The following is a 14702-nucleotide window of genomic DNA, read 5'->3' as shown; positions in this document are numbered from 1 at the left end:
TGTGTTTGTGTATGTGTGTATATGTTTTTCCGTATTGAAGTTAGTTATTCTGCATACTAATCCTTTGTCATTTGTAAGCACTGCCAATATCTTCTGCCAATCTGTATGTAGCTTTTTGGTTTGTGGGTTTTTAAAAAAAATAAATTTATTTATTTTTGGCTGTGTTGGGTCTTCGTTGCTGCGCACGGGCTTTCTCTAGTTGTGGTGAGCGGAGGCTACTCTTCGTTGCGGTGCGCGGGCTTCTCATTGTGGTGGCTTCTCTTGTTGCGGAGCACGGGCTCTAGGCACGCGGGCTTCAGTAGTTGTGGCGCGTGGGCTTCAGTAGTTGTGGCACACGGGCTCAGTAGTAGTGGCACATGGGCTCAGTAGTATTGGCGCATGGGCTTAGTTGCTCCGCGGCATGTGGGATCTTCCCGGACCAGGGCTCGAACCTGTATCCCGTGCATTGGCAGGTGGATTCTTAACCACTGTGCCACCAGGGAAGTCCCTGGTTTGTGTTTTTTATATACATGTTTTTCCTTTTAATATCGAAGTTAATCAATTTTTTTAAAAAATGTTTTTTGCTTTTCATGACTGAGATATCCTTCTCAATCGTCAGGTCACAAATACGCTATTTTCTCCCATGAACTTTTGTTTTCACAACTGGGTCTTTAAGATCTACCTGGCATTTTTAGAAATTATTTCTGTGAATTAAATTTATAAAAGTGGATATAACATATGCAGTTTGGCAGTTATAAAGGAAATACTTGGGTAACCACTGCCTAGATAAATAGATTAGCAGCATCCCAGAACTGACCCCTCCATGATTATATTACATTGCTTTCCCTTGTAGTTTCTGCTTTCATAGGTACAGCTCTAAAAAAATGTTTTACTTGTTTTTGAGCTTTCTGAATAGAGTTGTACTGTATGTATTCCATTGTCTTCTTTCACTACCTAGTTTTTTTTTTTAATACATCTTTATTGCAGTATAATTGCTTCACAATGCTGTTTCTGTTGTACAACAAAGTGATTCAGCCATATGCATACATATGTCCCAGTATCCCCTCCCTCTTCAGCCTCCCTCCCATCCTCCCTATCCCACCCCTCTAGGTCATCGCAAAGCATCGAGCCCATCTCCTTCTGCTATGCTGCTGTGTCTCACCAGCCAACTGTTTTACATTCAGTAATGTATACATGTCGATGCTACTCTTACTTCGCCCCAGCTTCGCCCTCCCACCCCATGTCCTCAAGCCCATTTTCTATGTCTACCTCTTTATTCCTGCCCTACAACTAGGTTCATTGGTACCGTTTTTTTTTTTTTAGATTCCATATATATGCATTAGCATACGGTATTTGTTTTTCTCTTTCTGACTTACTTCACTCTGTATGACAGTCTCTAGGTCCATCCACCTCACTACAAATAACTCAATTTCGTTTCTTTTTATGGCTGAGTAATATTCCACTGTATATATGTGCCACATCTTCTTTATCCATTCATCTGTCGATGGACACTTAGGTTGCTTCCATGTCCTGGCTATTGTAAATAGAGCTGCAGTGAACATTGTGGTACAGGACCCTTTTTGAATTATGGTTTTCTCAGGGTATATGACCAGCAGTGGGATTGCTGGGTCGTATGGTAGTTCTATTTTTAGTATTTTAAGGAACCTCCATACTGTTCTCCATAGAGGCTGTATCAATTTACATTCCCATCAACAGTGCCAGAGGGTTCCCCTTTCTCCACACCCTCTCCAGCATTTATTGTTTGTAGATTTTTTCATGGTGGCCATTCTGACTGGTGTGAGGTGATACCTCATGGTAGTTTTGATTTGCATTTCTCTAATGATTAATGATGCTGAGCATTCTTTCATGTGTTTGTTGGCAATCTGTATATCTTCTTTGGAGAAATGTCTGTTTAGGTCTTTTGCCTGTTTTTGGATTGGGTTGTTTGTTTTTTTTAATATTGAGCTGCATGAGCTGCTTGTAAATTTTGGAGTTTAATCCTTTGTCAGTTGCTTCATTTGCAAATATTTTCTCCCATTCTGAGGGTTGTCTTTTGGTCTTGTTTATGGTTTCCTTTGCTGTGCAAAAGCATTTAAGTTTCATTAGGTCCCATTTGTTTATTTTTGTTTTTATTTGTTTCTCTAGGAGGTGGGTCAAAAAGGATCTTGCTGTGATTTATGTCATAGAGTGTTCTGCCTATGTTTTCCTCTAAGAGTTTTATAGTGTCTGGCCTTACATCTAGGTTTTTAATCCATTTTGAGTTTATTTTTGTGTATGGTGTTAGGGAGTGTTCTAATTTCATTCTTTTACATGTAGCTGTCCAGTTTTCCCAACACCACTTATTGAAGAGGCTGTTTTTTCTCCATTTTATGTCCTTGCCTCCTTTATCAAAGATAAGGTGACCATATGTGTGTGGGCTTATCTCTAGGCTTTCTATCCTGTTCCATTGACCTTTATTTCTGTTTTTGTGCCAGTACCATACTGTCTTGATTACTGTAGCTTTGTGGTATAGTGTGAAGTCTGGGAGCCTGATTCCTCCATCTCCGTTTTTCTTTCTCAAGATCACTTTGGCTATTCGGGGTCTTTTGTGTCCATACAAATTGTAAAATTTTTTGTTTTAATTCTGTGAAGAATGCCATTGGTAGTTTGATAAGGATTGCATTGAATCTGTAGATTGCTTTGGGTAGTATAGTCATTTTCACAATATTGATTCTTCCAATCCAAGAATATGGTATATTTCTCCATCTGTTTATGTCATCTTTGATTTCTTTCATCAGTATTTTATAGTTTTCTGAGTACAAGTCTTTTTCTCCTTAGGTAGGTTTATTCCTAGGTATTTTATTCTTTTTGTTGCGATGGTAAATGGGATTGTTTCCTTAATTTCTCTGATTTTTTGTTGTTAGTGTATAGGAATGCCAGAGATTTCTGTGCATTAATTTTGTATCCTGCAACCTTACCAAACTCATTGATTAGTTCTAGTAGTTTTCTGGTGGCATCTTTAGGATTTTCCATGTATAGTATTATGTCATCTGCAAAAAGTGACAGTTTTACTTCTTCTTTTCCAATTTGTATTCCTTTTATTTCTTTTTCTTCTCTGATTGCCATGGCTAGGACTTCCAAAACTATGTTGAATAAGAGTGGTGAGAGTGGACATCCTTGTCTTGTTCCTCATCTTAGTGGAAATGCTTTCAGTGTTTCACCTTTGAGTATGATGTTGGCTGTGGGTTTGTCATATATGGCCTTTATTATGTTGAGGTAGGTTCCCTCTTTGCCCATTTTCTGGAGAGTTTTTATCATAAATGGGTGTTGAATTTCGTCAAAAGCTTTTTCTGCATCTATTGAGATGATCATATGGTTTTTATTCTTCAGTTTGTTAATATGGTGTATCACATTGATTGATTTGCATATACTGAAGAATCCTTGCATCCCTGGGATAAATCCCACTTGATCATGGTGTATGATCCTTTTAATGTGTTGTTGCATTCTGTTTGCCAGTTTTTGTTCAGGATTTTTGCGTCTGTATTCATCAGTGATATTGGTCTGTAATTTTCTTTTTTTGTGATATCTTTTTCCGGTTTTGGTATCAGGGTGATGGTGGCTTCACAGAATGAATTTCGGAGTGTTCCTCCCTCTGCAATTTTTTGGAAGAGCTTGAGAAGGATGGGTGTTAGGTCTTCTGTAAGTGTTTGATAGAATTTGCCTGTGAAGCCATCTGGTCCTGGGCTTTTGTTGGTTGGAAGATTTTTAATTACAGTTTCAATTTCATTGCTCATGATAGGTCTGTTTATATTTTCTAATTCTTCCTGGTTTGGTTTTGGAAAATTGTATCTTTCCAAGAATTTGTCCATTTCTTTGTGGTTGTCCATTTTATCGGCATATAGCTGTTTGTGGTAGTCTCTTATAATCCTTTGTATTTCTGTGGTGTCAGTTGTGATTTCTCCTTTTTCATTTCTAATTTTATTGATTTGCATCCTCTCCCTTTTTGACTTGATGAGTCTGGCTAAGGGAGAGGAAAGAGGAATGATTTAGCCACCATGATGCTGACTTCACGTTTAAAAGTTCCCAAATTTCTTTCTTTAATGTAGTTGAATTTCACCTTTTTCCTTTATGGGTAGTGCTTCTTGCCTTAAGTCTTTACCTATCCTGAGGTCATAAACGTGAACTCCTAAAGTATCTAGCTGTTCCAGCATTGTTTATTAAATAATTGTTACATGTAATTTTATAAGGTGCTCACAGTGGTGGACACCCATTCCCCTCTGTTCCTCCCAGTAAGAATGTGCTCAGAGGCTTGTTCATGACGTTCACAAACAGCTGAGAGAATTAAGCTTGATGAGCTTGAATACTGGTTCTGACTTGACTTTTATTAGTTGACAACCGTGGCAAGTTATTTAGCCTCTCAGCTTTGATTTCCTCACCTATAAAATGAGGCTGTTAGTCTTTTCTGTGGAGGCTGGTTGTAAGATTTAGAGATGATGTAACACGGAGCTCAGACTGCACTGTGGTTCTTCGTGCCTGTGAGGTGGAGGAAGGTTCATTTAGCCAAAATCTGTGTGCACTCCTTGATTCCTTTTTTCTTGTATCCTTACCCCCCACTCCCATCAATCCCTAAACTAATCCTGATGTTGATATTTTCTGAATTAAGTAGGTTGAACCATATGACATTGCTAGCACTCGGCCTTTTGGGACCCACAGGTCAGTGATTTGACACAGTACAACACTGCCGTCTCTACGGATGCCCACCAGCCTCCTGACTGGACTCTGCCTCTGTTCTTCTCCTCTGGTCTATTCTCCCTGGAGCATCCAGCATCCATTCTAGTGTTCAACATTTACGTCAGAGCCTGGCACTTGAGCTTGAAACCCTTCAAATTTGGGACTGTTTATAATATCCATTGGCAAATGAGAAAATATTAGAACTTCAATGGATTTTTAGTTATCACTTTGTTGGTGGTGGTGGTGTCTGTATGCACACGCATGCTTATTTTATAATGTATGAACGTGTACAGTACATGATGTGTATGTTGGTCATGATCTAAAAAGTTTAGACCACAGCCATTAGGTCTAGATTATAATTAAATACCCAGTTATTTTTTTTCAAGCCAAATTCTATGTGTATTCCTGGATGCTTCTATTATCTGTACCCCATTCCTATCCTCTAAGTAAAGTCCTGGTGATTGTCTCCAAAATACCTTTGGGTCCATCTATTAGGTTGAGCACCTTTCTCCAGATTGTACACTTTCAGAGAACAGATACTGTCGTCTTTCTTGGTCATCAGGACTTAAGTATTTGAATAAGTATTTGAATTTATACAGTGAAGAACTCCTAGGAATTAGGAATTAGTAAAGAAAAGTACTAAGACTTCCTTAAATAATGGGTAAAGGACAGCAGTTCACAAAAGAGTGAACGAAGGAGATGTTTGACCATAGTATTGAGTAAACTTAAAACTTTCAATTAAATAATAAAACTAACTCTGGTAATTATTTTCTAACAGGCAGTCCATCTCGAAGATCCAAGTCTGGGTCTCGTGATTTAGGAAATTCGGATAAAGGACAAGTAAATCTCTTTATGTTTTTATATATTAAAGCATATTATTCAGGCTTAAAGTTGACTGGTTAACTGGCTTAAGTTTCTAAACTATTTATAAAGGAAGCTTTTTACTTAACATTGTAAATGTTTTCTATACAACACCAAATACTAGTCATACTAGAGTCCTATAATAGTGGAATCTGGCTTTTGGACTAAGTGTAAGTTTTAGCTGCTTGAGATTTTTATTACATGTAATGTAGGACAAACCAAGAGCCTCTTGTCCTTACAGATAGCCTCACCCAGGGAGCCACCTGAACCAGTGAACTCTCCAGATCCTGAATGTAAAGAAGAGGATGAAAAAGAAGAAAAAGAAGAAATTCAGGGAGAAATCAGCCATCCTGATGGAAAGGTTAAACTTTTTTTTTAAACCAGTGAATACTATAAAAAATGAACATGGGTTAAAATAGAGTTGAAACACTTAGATTCTGAAATAATTGATCTTCAAGACTTGATGGGGCTGAAGACCTTAGTACCTTGGCACATGACTCGGTTTGAACCTTGGGACCCTATGAAAATACTCAATAGACAGCATGCATTTAGTTGCCATTTCTAATTTAGAGATGATGCAACAAGAAGAGGAATACAATCCAGTTGCTTAAACTTCTTGTTCTTCCTCCAGACATAGCTAAGAAGCCTTGGTAATCCTTGGTACTTTTAAAAACCTCAGTTCTCGGCCCTACCCTTCCTGCAGGCTTCCGTAAATATTTCCTGGGTCAGCTGCTCTCCACCCCCAGCCTGACAATTTTATTCTTGTGCTTAGGAAAGGTTTTGAGTGGGAAAACGGCCTGGCTGGGTGTTCCAGCTAAAGAGTGAATGACAAGAGGAGGAACATAAACAGGGTTACTGAGGAGGTGATGAGGGAATTTTTCCTCGGGTTTATGAAACATGTACTCTTCCAAGTACTCTAATCTGATCCACTTTAATAGAAATCAGAAGGCCAAAGTTCACTGCAAATTTTGAGGAATGAGTGAAGGACAAAGACCAACAGTCAGAAGGAAGTTGTTAGACTCTTCCTGTACAAACTCTACTGTAGGGTAAATTGTTGATGAGGGAAGGTTTTCTTTCTTAGAAGAATCGCAGCTAATGAATGGAAGAGGAATGAGAAAATTAGAGAATCAACAGTTTACAATTTCCGATGACATGAAGGGTCTAGGCAGTCATCAGTGGCTCCTGAAACCTTAGACGAAAGGTTGACGGATCTCATGATGCCACCCAGTCAGTGATGAGGTCATGAGGCAGCGCATACTTAACTGGATTTCTGGACGTGCTGCCACACAAAGCCCACTGCTGCACCTGAAAAGTACTCGTCAGGGTAATTCAGCTGGAATATAATCAAGCCTGGAGAGCTAACTACTGGGTTTTTTAAGGAAAAACAGTGATATGGGAACATGTTTAATGACACCATAATGGAAAAGCAATCAGCCAAATCCAGAGTGTGGGAAATGTTACATATTCAGTGACCCAGTTCCTTCACAGTTGGCATTAAAAAAAGGGGGTAAAGGAAGGGACCATTAGAAATTGAGGGTAGAGACACATCAAGTGTGTGTGGATCTTGTTTTGATCCTGATTCAAGTAAACTGTAAAAGGCCTTCTTTGTGTGAATTTATGGAAAACAATATGGTATGGTTATGATGTGATGAAGGAATGAATTACAGTTTACTAGGGATGATAACCGTTTGGTTATGTTAAAAATCCTTCTGTTGTTGGAGATATCTGTTGAAATGTTTACAGGAGAAGTGATGTCTGCAGTTTGCTTGACAAAAAAACTACTAACAAGTTGTTTTGGGGGAATATGTGACCTAAGAACAGTGATGTGTAGATAGGTGAAGTTGATTGTTATGAGCTTATTAACTTTTCTCTCCGAGAAATGTTTCAATTTTTATTATGAAAAATTTCAAAGTAGGCAATTAAAAGAATTAGGGATATTTTTGTCGTGTGGTCTCAGGAAATTTTACATATTGATAGTCCTGGTTTTTTTTTTTGTAGATAGAAAAGGTTTATAAGAATGGGTGCCATGTTATATTGTTTCCAAATGGAACCCGAAAAGAAGCGAGTGCAGATGGAAAGACGGTCACTGTCACTTTCTTCAACGGTGATGTCAAGCAGGTCACGCCGGATGGGAGAGTGGTAGGTTTCCACAGGCGTGTTTTGTCCGTAGCGTGAACACCCCAGAAGAGGCGGTGGCGCTGACTCTGTCTCTCTGCAGATCTACTACTACGCAGCCACACACACCACCCACACCACGTACCCAGAAGGACTGGAAGTCTTACATTTCTCCAGCGGACAGATAGGTGAAAACCTGCTGCGCCCTTTCAGCATTAAATTCCTCCTTTCCTTTAGAAATAAAATATTTATGGTAACCCCTTTTTCTACAGAAAAACATTTCCCAGATGGAAGAAAAGAAATCACGTTTCCTGATCAGACTATCAAAAACTTGTTTGCTGATGGCCAAGAAGAAAGCATTTTCCCAGATGGTACAATTGTCAGAGGGCAACGGTACGTTACCCGTTTTGTTTCTAGATTTTCTAGTTTTCAACTTTTATTACCAGTTGAATTGTAAAAATCTTAAAACATTTGTGTAAGTCATTCAACATTTCACTGAGTTCAGAATTTGAGAGCAGGTGAGACATGTTTTCAGCATTCTGGAGTTTAGGATGAGTTTGAGATAAATGGATTGTAACGTCTAGTTAGTCATTAGCCTACAGACCTAAAGGGTGTCTGAACAGCACTTCACGAAACGAGAATGGCAAGTATTTGTTTAGAAATCAGTGCGGTGAAATTTGAAAACAGTGAGTGAGACACAAAGAAGGAAAGCTGCCCTGTCAATTTTTAAGAATAACCAGACTCTGTATTTTGATTATCTGGGTCTCTCTGTCCCAGCCTAAGCACTTTACTCCTCTGGCCACCCTAAGCCAATTCCTTAAAGTCAACAATTTCTTTCTTTATCCTTCTGAGTGTTAAATTTCTTGAAGTTAAAGTCAACTTCTTCAATCCACAGTGAAGAGCATCTTATAAGCAACATTTTAATTGAAACCCTGGTGGAGTTTTGTCAAATCGAGAGTCCTGTTTTTAGTTTCACCCTCCTCTCCTGGAGTGTAACAGTTTAAGTACCCATTAACTTGAATTCTATGATATAAACTTGGCAGTAATGTAGGAACTTCTCATGGTCATGATTGTGTTTTTCCCTTAATGTGGTCTGAAACTTTATCTGGTGCTCAACTAAAGATTTTCCTCAAACTTTATTTCTTCTGTGTACAGTATACTTTGATTTCAGAAACTTTTCAAAAAATTGACTCGTATGATTGAAATTTTCTGTAGTAGAAAGAAAATAATATGAAAAGGTCCCCATATCCGTCTATCCATCTTTCAAGTATTAACTCATGGCAAGTCTTTTTTCATCTACACTCAAGCACATCCCATGTATTAATTCATTCAGGATTATCATGTTCTAATTGAGGTATAACTGACATATAACATTAGTTTCAGGTGTACAACAAAGATTTGATATTTGTATATATTGCAAGATGATCACAGAAGTCTAGTTAACGTCCATCATTACACATACTTACACATTTTTCTTGTGATGAAAACTTTTATTCTCATTCATTCCGGATTATTTTGCCATTTTTCACTTACAGCAGTGGTTCTCAAACTTCAGGGTGCACCAGAATCACCTGGAGGGACTGTTCAAGAGCAGGTTGCTGGGCCCCAGCCAAGTAATTTGCGTTTCTAATGAGCCCTCGGGTGATGCTGACACCCTAGGGCCACACTTGATAGGGCACTGGCTCTCTAACACTTGTATGTGGCACAGAGCCATTGTGTTCATATAAAATTTGAGAAATAACCAAAACAGAAAAAACCATTCTGTGCTGAGAAGTTGAGTCCCAATTATACCTATATAAGGACCAGGGATGCTCTAGGAGAAGGAATAACTGCCAGAGTTCTCCTGCTGTATACTTCATATTTTTAAAGAAATTAAATTCTACTTTAAATTTACAGAGATGGCAACAAAATCATAGAGTTTAATAATGGCCAAAGAGAACTACATACGGCCCAGTTCAAGAGACGGGAGTATCCCGATGGCACTGTTAAAACTGTGTATACAAACGGTCTTCAAGAAACCAAATATTCATCTGGTCGAGTAAGAGTTAAAGACAAGGATGGTAATGTTCTAATGGACACAAAACTGTCATGATCCTTGTGTATGGCTCATCATGAAATAACACTAACTTGATTTTCTTCTTTAAAAAATGTACATTTCTTGTGGATTCTGTGGTTTAATTTATATATACTGTGTGTGTGTGTGTATATAAATGGAAAAGATTGTTTGGAATATAAAATAAAACTTGATGCCTTTTTTTATAATGTTTGAAATGCACAGGGACAGCTTTCATTTTTAGTTCACCTACCTTGTCTTTCTACGGTTCTAACCAGTATAGACTTTTAACAAGTGGATGCTTTCATTGGTTGGAGATGGTTATGAGAGCCAAGAAGTACAAGAAACACAGTATCACAGATTTTCCCACCACCTACCAGTCCTATGAAGGTCTTGCTCAAAAAGTTTACTGAAGGAGTAAGAGGATTTCTCCAGTCAAGATATTACTGTGCTCAATTAGTACTAAAATTAAAGCATTATCATCTACCACAGAGGTCACAGAATTGGAAGTTAAAACAGTGACTGAATACAAATAAACAGTAAAACAGGCAGAAGAGTTCATTCTACAAGTGCAGATAAATCTCATAGGAGGAGAAAGCAGTTGTAAGGACGGTGACAGCTGAGAAAGGCAGGGGCGTGAAAACTAACCAGCCAGTGTTAACTGATTGATAGACCACAGGTGCCTTGACCTTATTACCTGTAAGACGGGGCCGACAGAAGCAAGATGTCCTTGAAGGGGGGGCCAAGTCACCTACAAGTAGATTTACATAGTAAGTAAGTTTGGTCTAGTCACTTAGTGCAGTCTGACAGTAGTGCTGGCAGTAACTCAGTTTTTTAAAAAAAGCCACATGTATTAATTCCAGGTGATTTAAAACTGAATAACAAAAAAGTTGAAAACTTTTCAAAGAAAATAATTATATGTATTACCTCAGGAATAGAGAAAGATTTTTAAATTTTATTATTATTTTTTTTGGTTGTGCTGCACCTCTTGGGGGATCTCAGTTCCCAGACCAGGGACTGAACCCAGGCCACAGCAGTGAAAGTGCCAGATCCTAACCCCTAGACCATCAGGGAGCTCCCTAGAGAAAGATTTTTAAATGAGACCCAGCACAAACCTTAAAAGGTTGATGAGTCAAAAGTTTCTGTTTGTCCAAAGATACCACAAAAGAGAGAAAAGTCACAGCCTAGGAAAAGAAACACGTATCTGACAAAGGATTAGTAACCAGAATATATAAAGAATCCCTATTAGTTAAAATAGGTAATTACAAACAAAGGATATTAATAAGCAATAAACTGACTAAAACCAGTAAATGCATATTTCAACAATGAGGTACCTTTTTACGTTACTGTCATAAACTGGCAAACAATGGTCTGGCCACACCACATGTTGGCAAGGAACTTGGACTACTGATGGTAGAATTAGCTGGTAAAATCACTTTTTTGGAAAGCAATTGCTGCATGACCTAGTACTAAATTCCACTAAAGTATGTTTACTAGAAAACCCCTCACAGGTGCATAAGGGGTTGTACAGTAGAGTATCTGTAATTGAGAAAAAACTGTTAACAACCTAAATATCTAACAACAGAGTAAATTATATGCACAGATGGATGTAACGGTGAAAGTGAATAAAATAGAGCTATGCATACCAATATGCATTATATAGTGGAAATAAAGTAAGGGAAAAAAGGTAATTCTGTGATACTGCACACACTTAAAAATATACAGAGCAACACTATGTCTTGTTTATGGATGCATGCATATACAATAAAATTATAGAGAGCTATATAAGAATGATAAACACCAAATTCACAGTATTCACCTCCTCTGTAAGAAACAGAATGACTGGGGAAGGGTAGAACAGGGGCCTACAACTGTGCTGATGATGTCTTGTTTCTTCAGCTGAATGTACATTAGTTATAAAATGAACTAAATATGTTCTTTCTAACATGCCTAAAATATTTCATTTAAAAATTACAGTAAAATAAAATAAGTAAATACTTGAAAGCAAATATTTATTAACTTTTTTGGAACAATTCCTAACAGTTCAACATGTAAAGAAAAGAAAAAAAAGGCCAGCACTATTGCAGAACAAGTCAAGAAAAATAAGCCTGAAATGGTCTACATATAACAGAAAACTTTCTTCTGGGCTGCTATAGATGCTCTGTACTGTAAACCTGAAAAACAAAAGGTGTGTTATTTTAAACCTTTGCTTAAGGTTCAAATACAGTTACTGAATCACATGTTACGTTTATGTGAATGGATAAAGAGTGAGCTGTTTACCAAAGGACTTTAATAACCTTGTTATCAGGGCACTGACTGTCCAGTAGTGCTGCATGTGTAGCACAGCATTCTGTGCTTAAATTATTTATAGTGCCCGCTTTCCGCTGCTCTCCTTCTTGCCCCCATAACCATCTGGCACCATGAATGGTCAGGATAGCCGTTCCAAGCGTTTTTATAGCTATGGAACCTCTTTGTTACTGGTACTCAATAGGTAAGAAGGGCCTATGAAGGAGAGATCTACAAGAGAGACTCTGGTTGAGCTTTGTTGTCATTCCTTTGACAAATCAAGGAAAGGCCAAAGGTGCTTTTCAGGGCAATTTAGTATGAATCTCTGCTACATCATGCTGACTGTAAGGGTGAACAAGAAGTTGTGGTACTTACATCACTCGTCTTGGTCTGCAAGCCCCATTTCTACTAATGACATATGAACTGGATACCCTTCATCTTCATATAATGTCACTATTTGTTCTGGTACCTGAGCCTAAAATTAACACATACATGTCAAGAAAACACCATCATGTCTTTGCTGCCTGTTCCTCCTACAACTGGCAGGAGGGACAAGGCATTCTCTAAGTTTATTTATAATTTATACACTGTTACTTTCAAAAGGTATCTTGATGGTTTCTTGCTAAGTCCCATTCTTTCCATCTTTTACTTTATTTAAAATGTAACTCTCCCCAAAGTTTTCCTGGATTGAGCCAGTGGGCTTTAATACTACCATTCCTGTTAAAATTCATTTACATTCTACACATAAAGCATACCTTTATGCATACAGTCACCAAATTTTGAGTGTTACTCATAGAGGTGAATACACATGTATTTATAAGAACATTTGTTATTTTCACTGGCTTCTTGAGAGAAACCCTGCATAAGCTATTTACACCACTGCATACACAGGAACATGGTATGTACAGAGGTTTTCAAAAAGCACTGTCTAGTAACAGCACTGCTTCATTAAGAGCTCATTCTTGTCACAGCCATTATATCAGAAATCCCCCAAATCTCGGGTCCCCAGATCAGGGCGAGCTGGGCTGAAACAACAGTGGTGAGGACTAGGGTGAACCGAAGAGCATGTCCCCACCTAGAGGGACTGTTGTTGCACCACTGGTGCTGTCACTTCAGAAGATTTTATAGTACTTAGAAATAAGACTTTGTGTATAATTTTCCAGTTTTAAAACAGCTGTGCACTAAATCAAACATGGTTACAAGCCAGATACGGCCTTCGAGCCACCCCTTTGTGACTAAGCCTCAAGTAGAAAGCATATTTATACCAAGCATGATCTGGATTTTCTTTTTTGGACCTTTTGATGCAGCTTCTACTGCATTAAACAATTCAAAGTCAGTACAGTTATGATATGAGCACCATTTGAACCTTTCTCTGACTCTGACCAGAATCCCCCTTCTGGTCTTTTCTACTTTTAGGATGCAGCTCGAATGTCACTTTCTCCCGGTCATACTTAATGAATAAGCACTCGAGTGCCTACTAAGCAGGGGCTCAAACACCCTACCCTGATCTCTCCAGACAACTCATCGCTCCTGCTTCTCTCCCCACACACACACCCCAAAGATACCTATACCTTTTTTATAGCATTTATTTCATTCTACCTTGTATTAGTAGTTTACATGTTTTCCTCATTATCAGTTCTTTGATTATAGGATACTCATCTTGATCATTTTTTATCTTAGTCATTACATCACTGATATTTTATATCATTGCAGGGCTAATCAAAAGTTTGTAAAATACAAACTAAGACATTTGAACAAGCCTTAAAATTAATCCTATAGTATTTACAACATCAAATGCTTTAAAGCATTTTTGCATCTAGAGCTGCAGAGATAAAAAGCACTTTAGAAAGTTAACAGGGATCCTTGAAATAGCTTTCAAAGTATTTTGGCTAATTAAGGCAGATATTTACCATGGAAGAAGCATAAAGTTGTTTTCCTTGAAGACAGTCTATCATAGCCCACAATGCCTCCATGCTCCACTTGGGACAGTACGGTATTCTTGCCTTTCCTACATCTCTTAAGGGAGGTTTAAACCCTGCCAAGAGAACCTTTATGGCTCGGGCTGGATACTGCATAAGATGAACAGGAATTTGACAAAGTCTGTCACAAAAGAAATCCTTAAATTAAAATGTTAAGAATGTCACAATTAGAGAAAAAGTTAAAGGTGTTGGATTTGGCAGTGATTCTTGGATATGACACCAAAAGCACAGGCAACAGAAGAAAAAATTTTGATTATATCAAAATTTAAAACTGTGCAAAGGGCACAGTCAACAGAGTGAAAAGGCAACCTACAGAATGAGAGAAAATATACATTAAAAAAGACATTTCTCCAAGGAAGAGATATAAATGGGCAACAAGCAAATGAAAAGGTGCTCAACATCACTAATCATCAGGGAAATGCATATCAAAGCCACAATGTGATATCACCTCATACCCATTAGGATGGCTACTATTTAAAACAAACAAAAATGGAAGATGACAAGTGTTGGTGAGGATACAGAGAAAAACTGGAACCCTTGGACATTTGGTGGGAATGTAAAATGCTACTGTGGGGAAGTTTGGTGGTTCCTCCAAATACTAAGAATAAGCATATTATCCAGCAACTCCACTTCTGAGTATATTGAAAGCAGGGTCATGAAGAAATATTTGTACACCCATGTTCATAGCATAATTCACAATAACCAAGTATCCACTGATG

At 38.0% G+C, this 14702-nt stretch overlaps 2 protein-coding genes across 5 annotated transcripts in view; one reads left to right on the top strand and one right to left on the bottom strand.

Moving 5' to 3' along the window:
• CENPJ (centromere protein J) overlaps positions 1 to 10657 on the top strand; it is a 62955-nt gene extending 52298 nt beyond the window's left edge. For all 4 annotated transcript variants that reach the window (XM_036831852.1, XM_036831853.1, XM_036831850.1 and 1 more), the window contains 6 exons: positions 5468 to 5529; positions 5792 to 5911; positions 7549 to 7689; positions 7769 to 7853; positions 7938 to 8058; positions 9562 to 10657. In XM_036831852.1, coding sequence (XP_036687747.1) covers positions 5468 to 5529; positions 5792 to 5911; positions 7549 to 7689; positions 7769 to 7853; positions 7938 to 8058; positions 9562 to 9757 — 725 coding nt within the window. In that variant the 3' untranslated portion in view covers positions 9758 to 10657. The remainder of the gene's footprint in view (positions 1 to 5467; positions 5530 to 5791; positions 5912 to 7548; positions 7690 to 7768; positions 7854 to 7937; positions 8059 to 9561) is intronic.
• Positions 10658 to 11762: 1105 nt separating this feature from the next.
• RNF17 (ring finger protein 17) overlaps positions 11763 to 14702 on the bottom strand; it is a 121234-nt gene continuing 118294 nt past the window's right edge. Inside the window, exons 34-36 of the mRNA XM_036832032.1 lie at positions 13915 to 14104; positions 12380 to 12479; positions 11763 to 11892 (exon numbers count right to left, since the gene is read on the bottom strand). Coding sequence (XP_036687927.1) covers positions 12381 to 12479; positions 13915 to 14104 — 289 coding nt within the window. The 3' untranslated portion in view covers positions 11763 to 11892; position 12380. The remainder of the gene's footprint in view (positions 11893 to 12379; positions 12480 to 13914; positions 14105 to 14702) is intronic.

The sequence above is a fragment of the Balaenoptera musculus genome, chromosome 18 (genome assembly GCF_009873245.2).
Source record: "Balaenoptera musculus isolate JJ_BM4_2016_0621 chromosome 18, mBalMus1.pri.v3, whole genome shotgun sequence".
In the NCBI taxonomy this organism is placed as follows: Eukaryota; Metazoa; Chordata; class Mammalia; order Artiodactyla; family Balaenopteridae; genus Balaenoptera; species Balaenoptera musculus.
The sequence above is the reverse complement of the archived record's forward strand: the minus strand, read 5'-3'. Positions and strand labels throughout refer to the sequence as shown.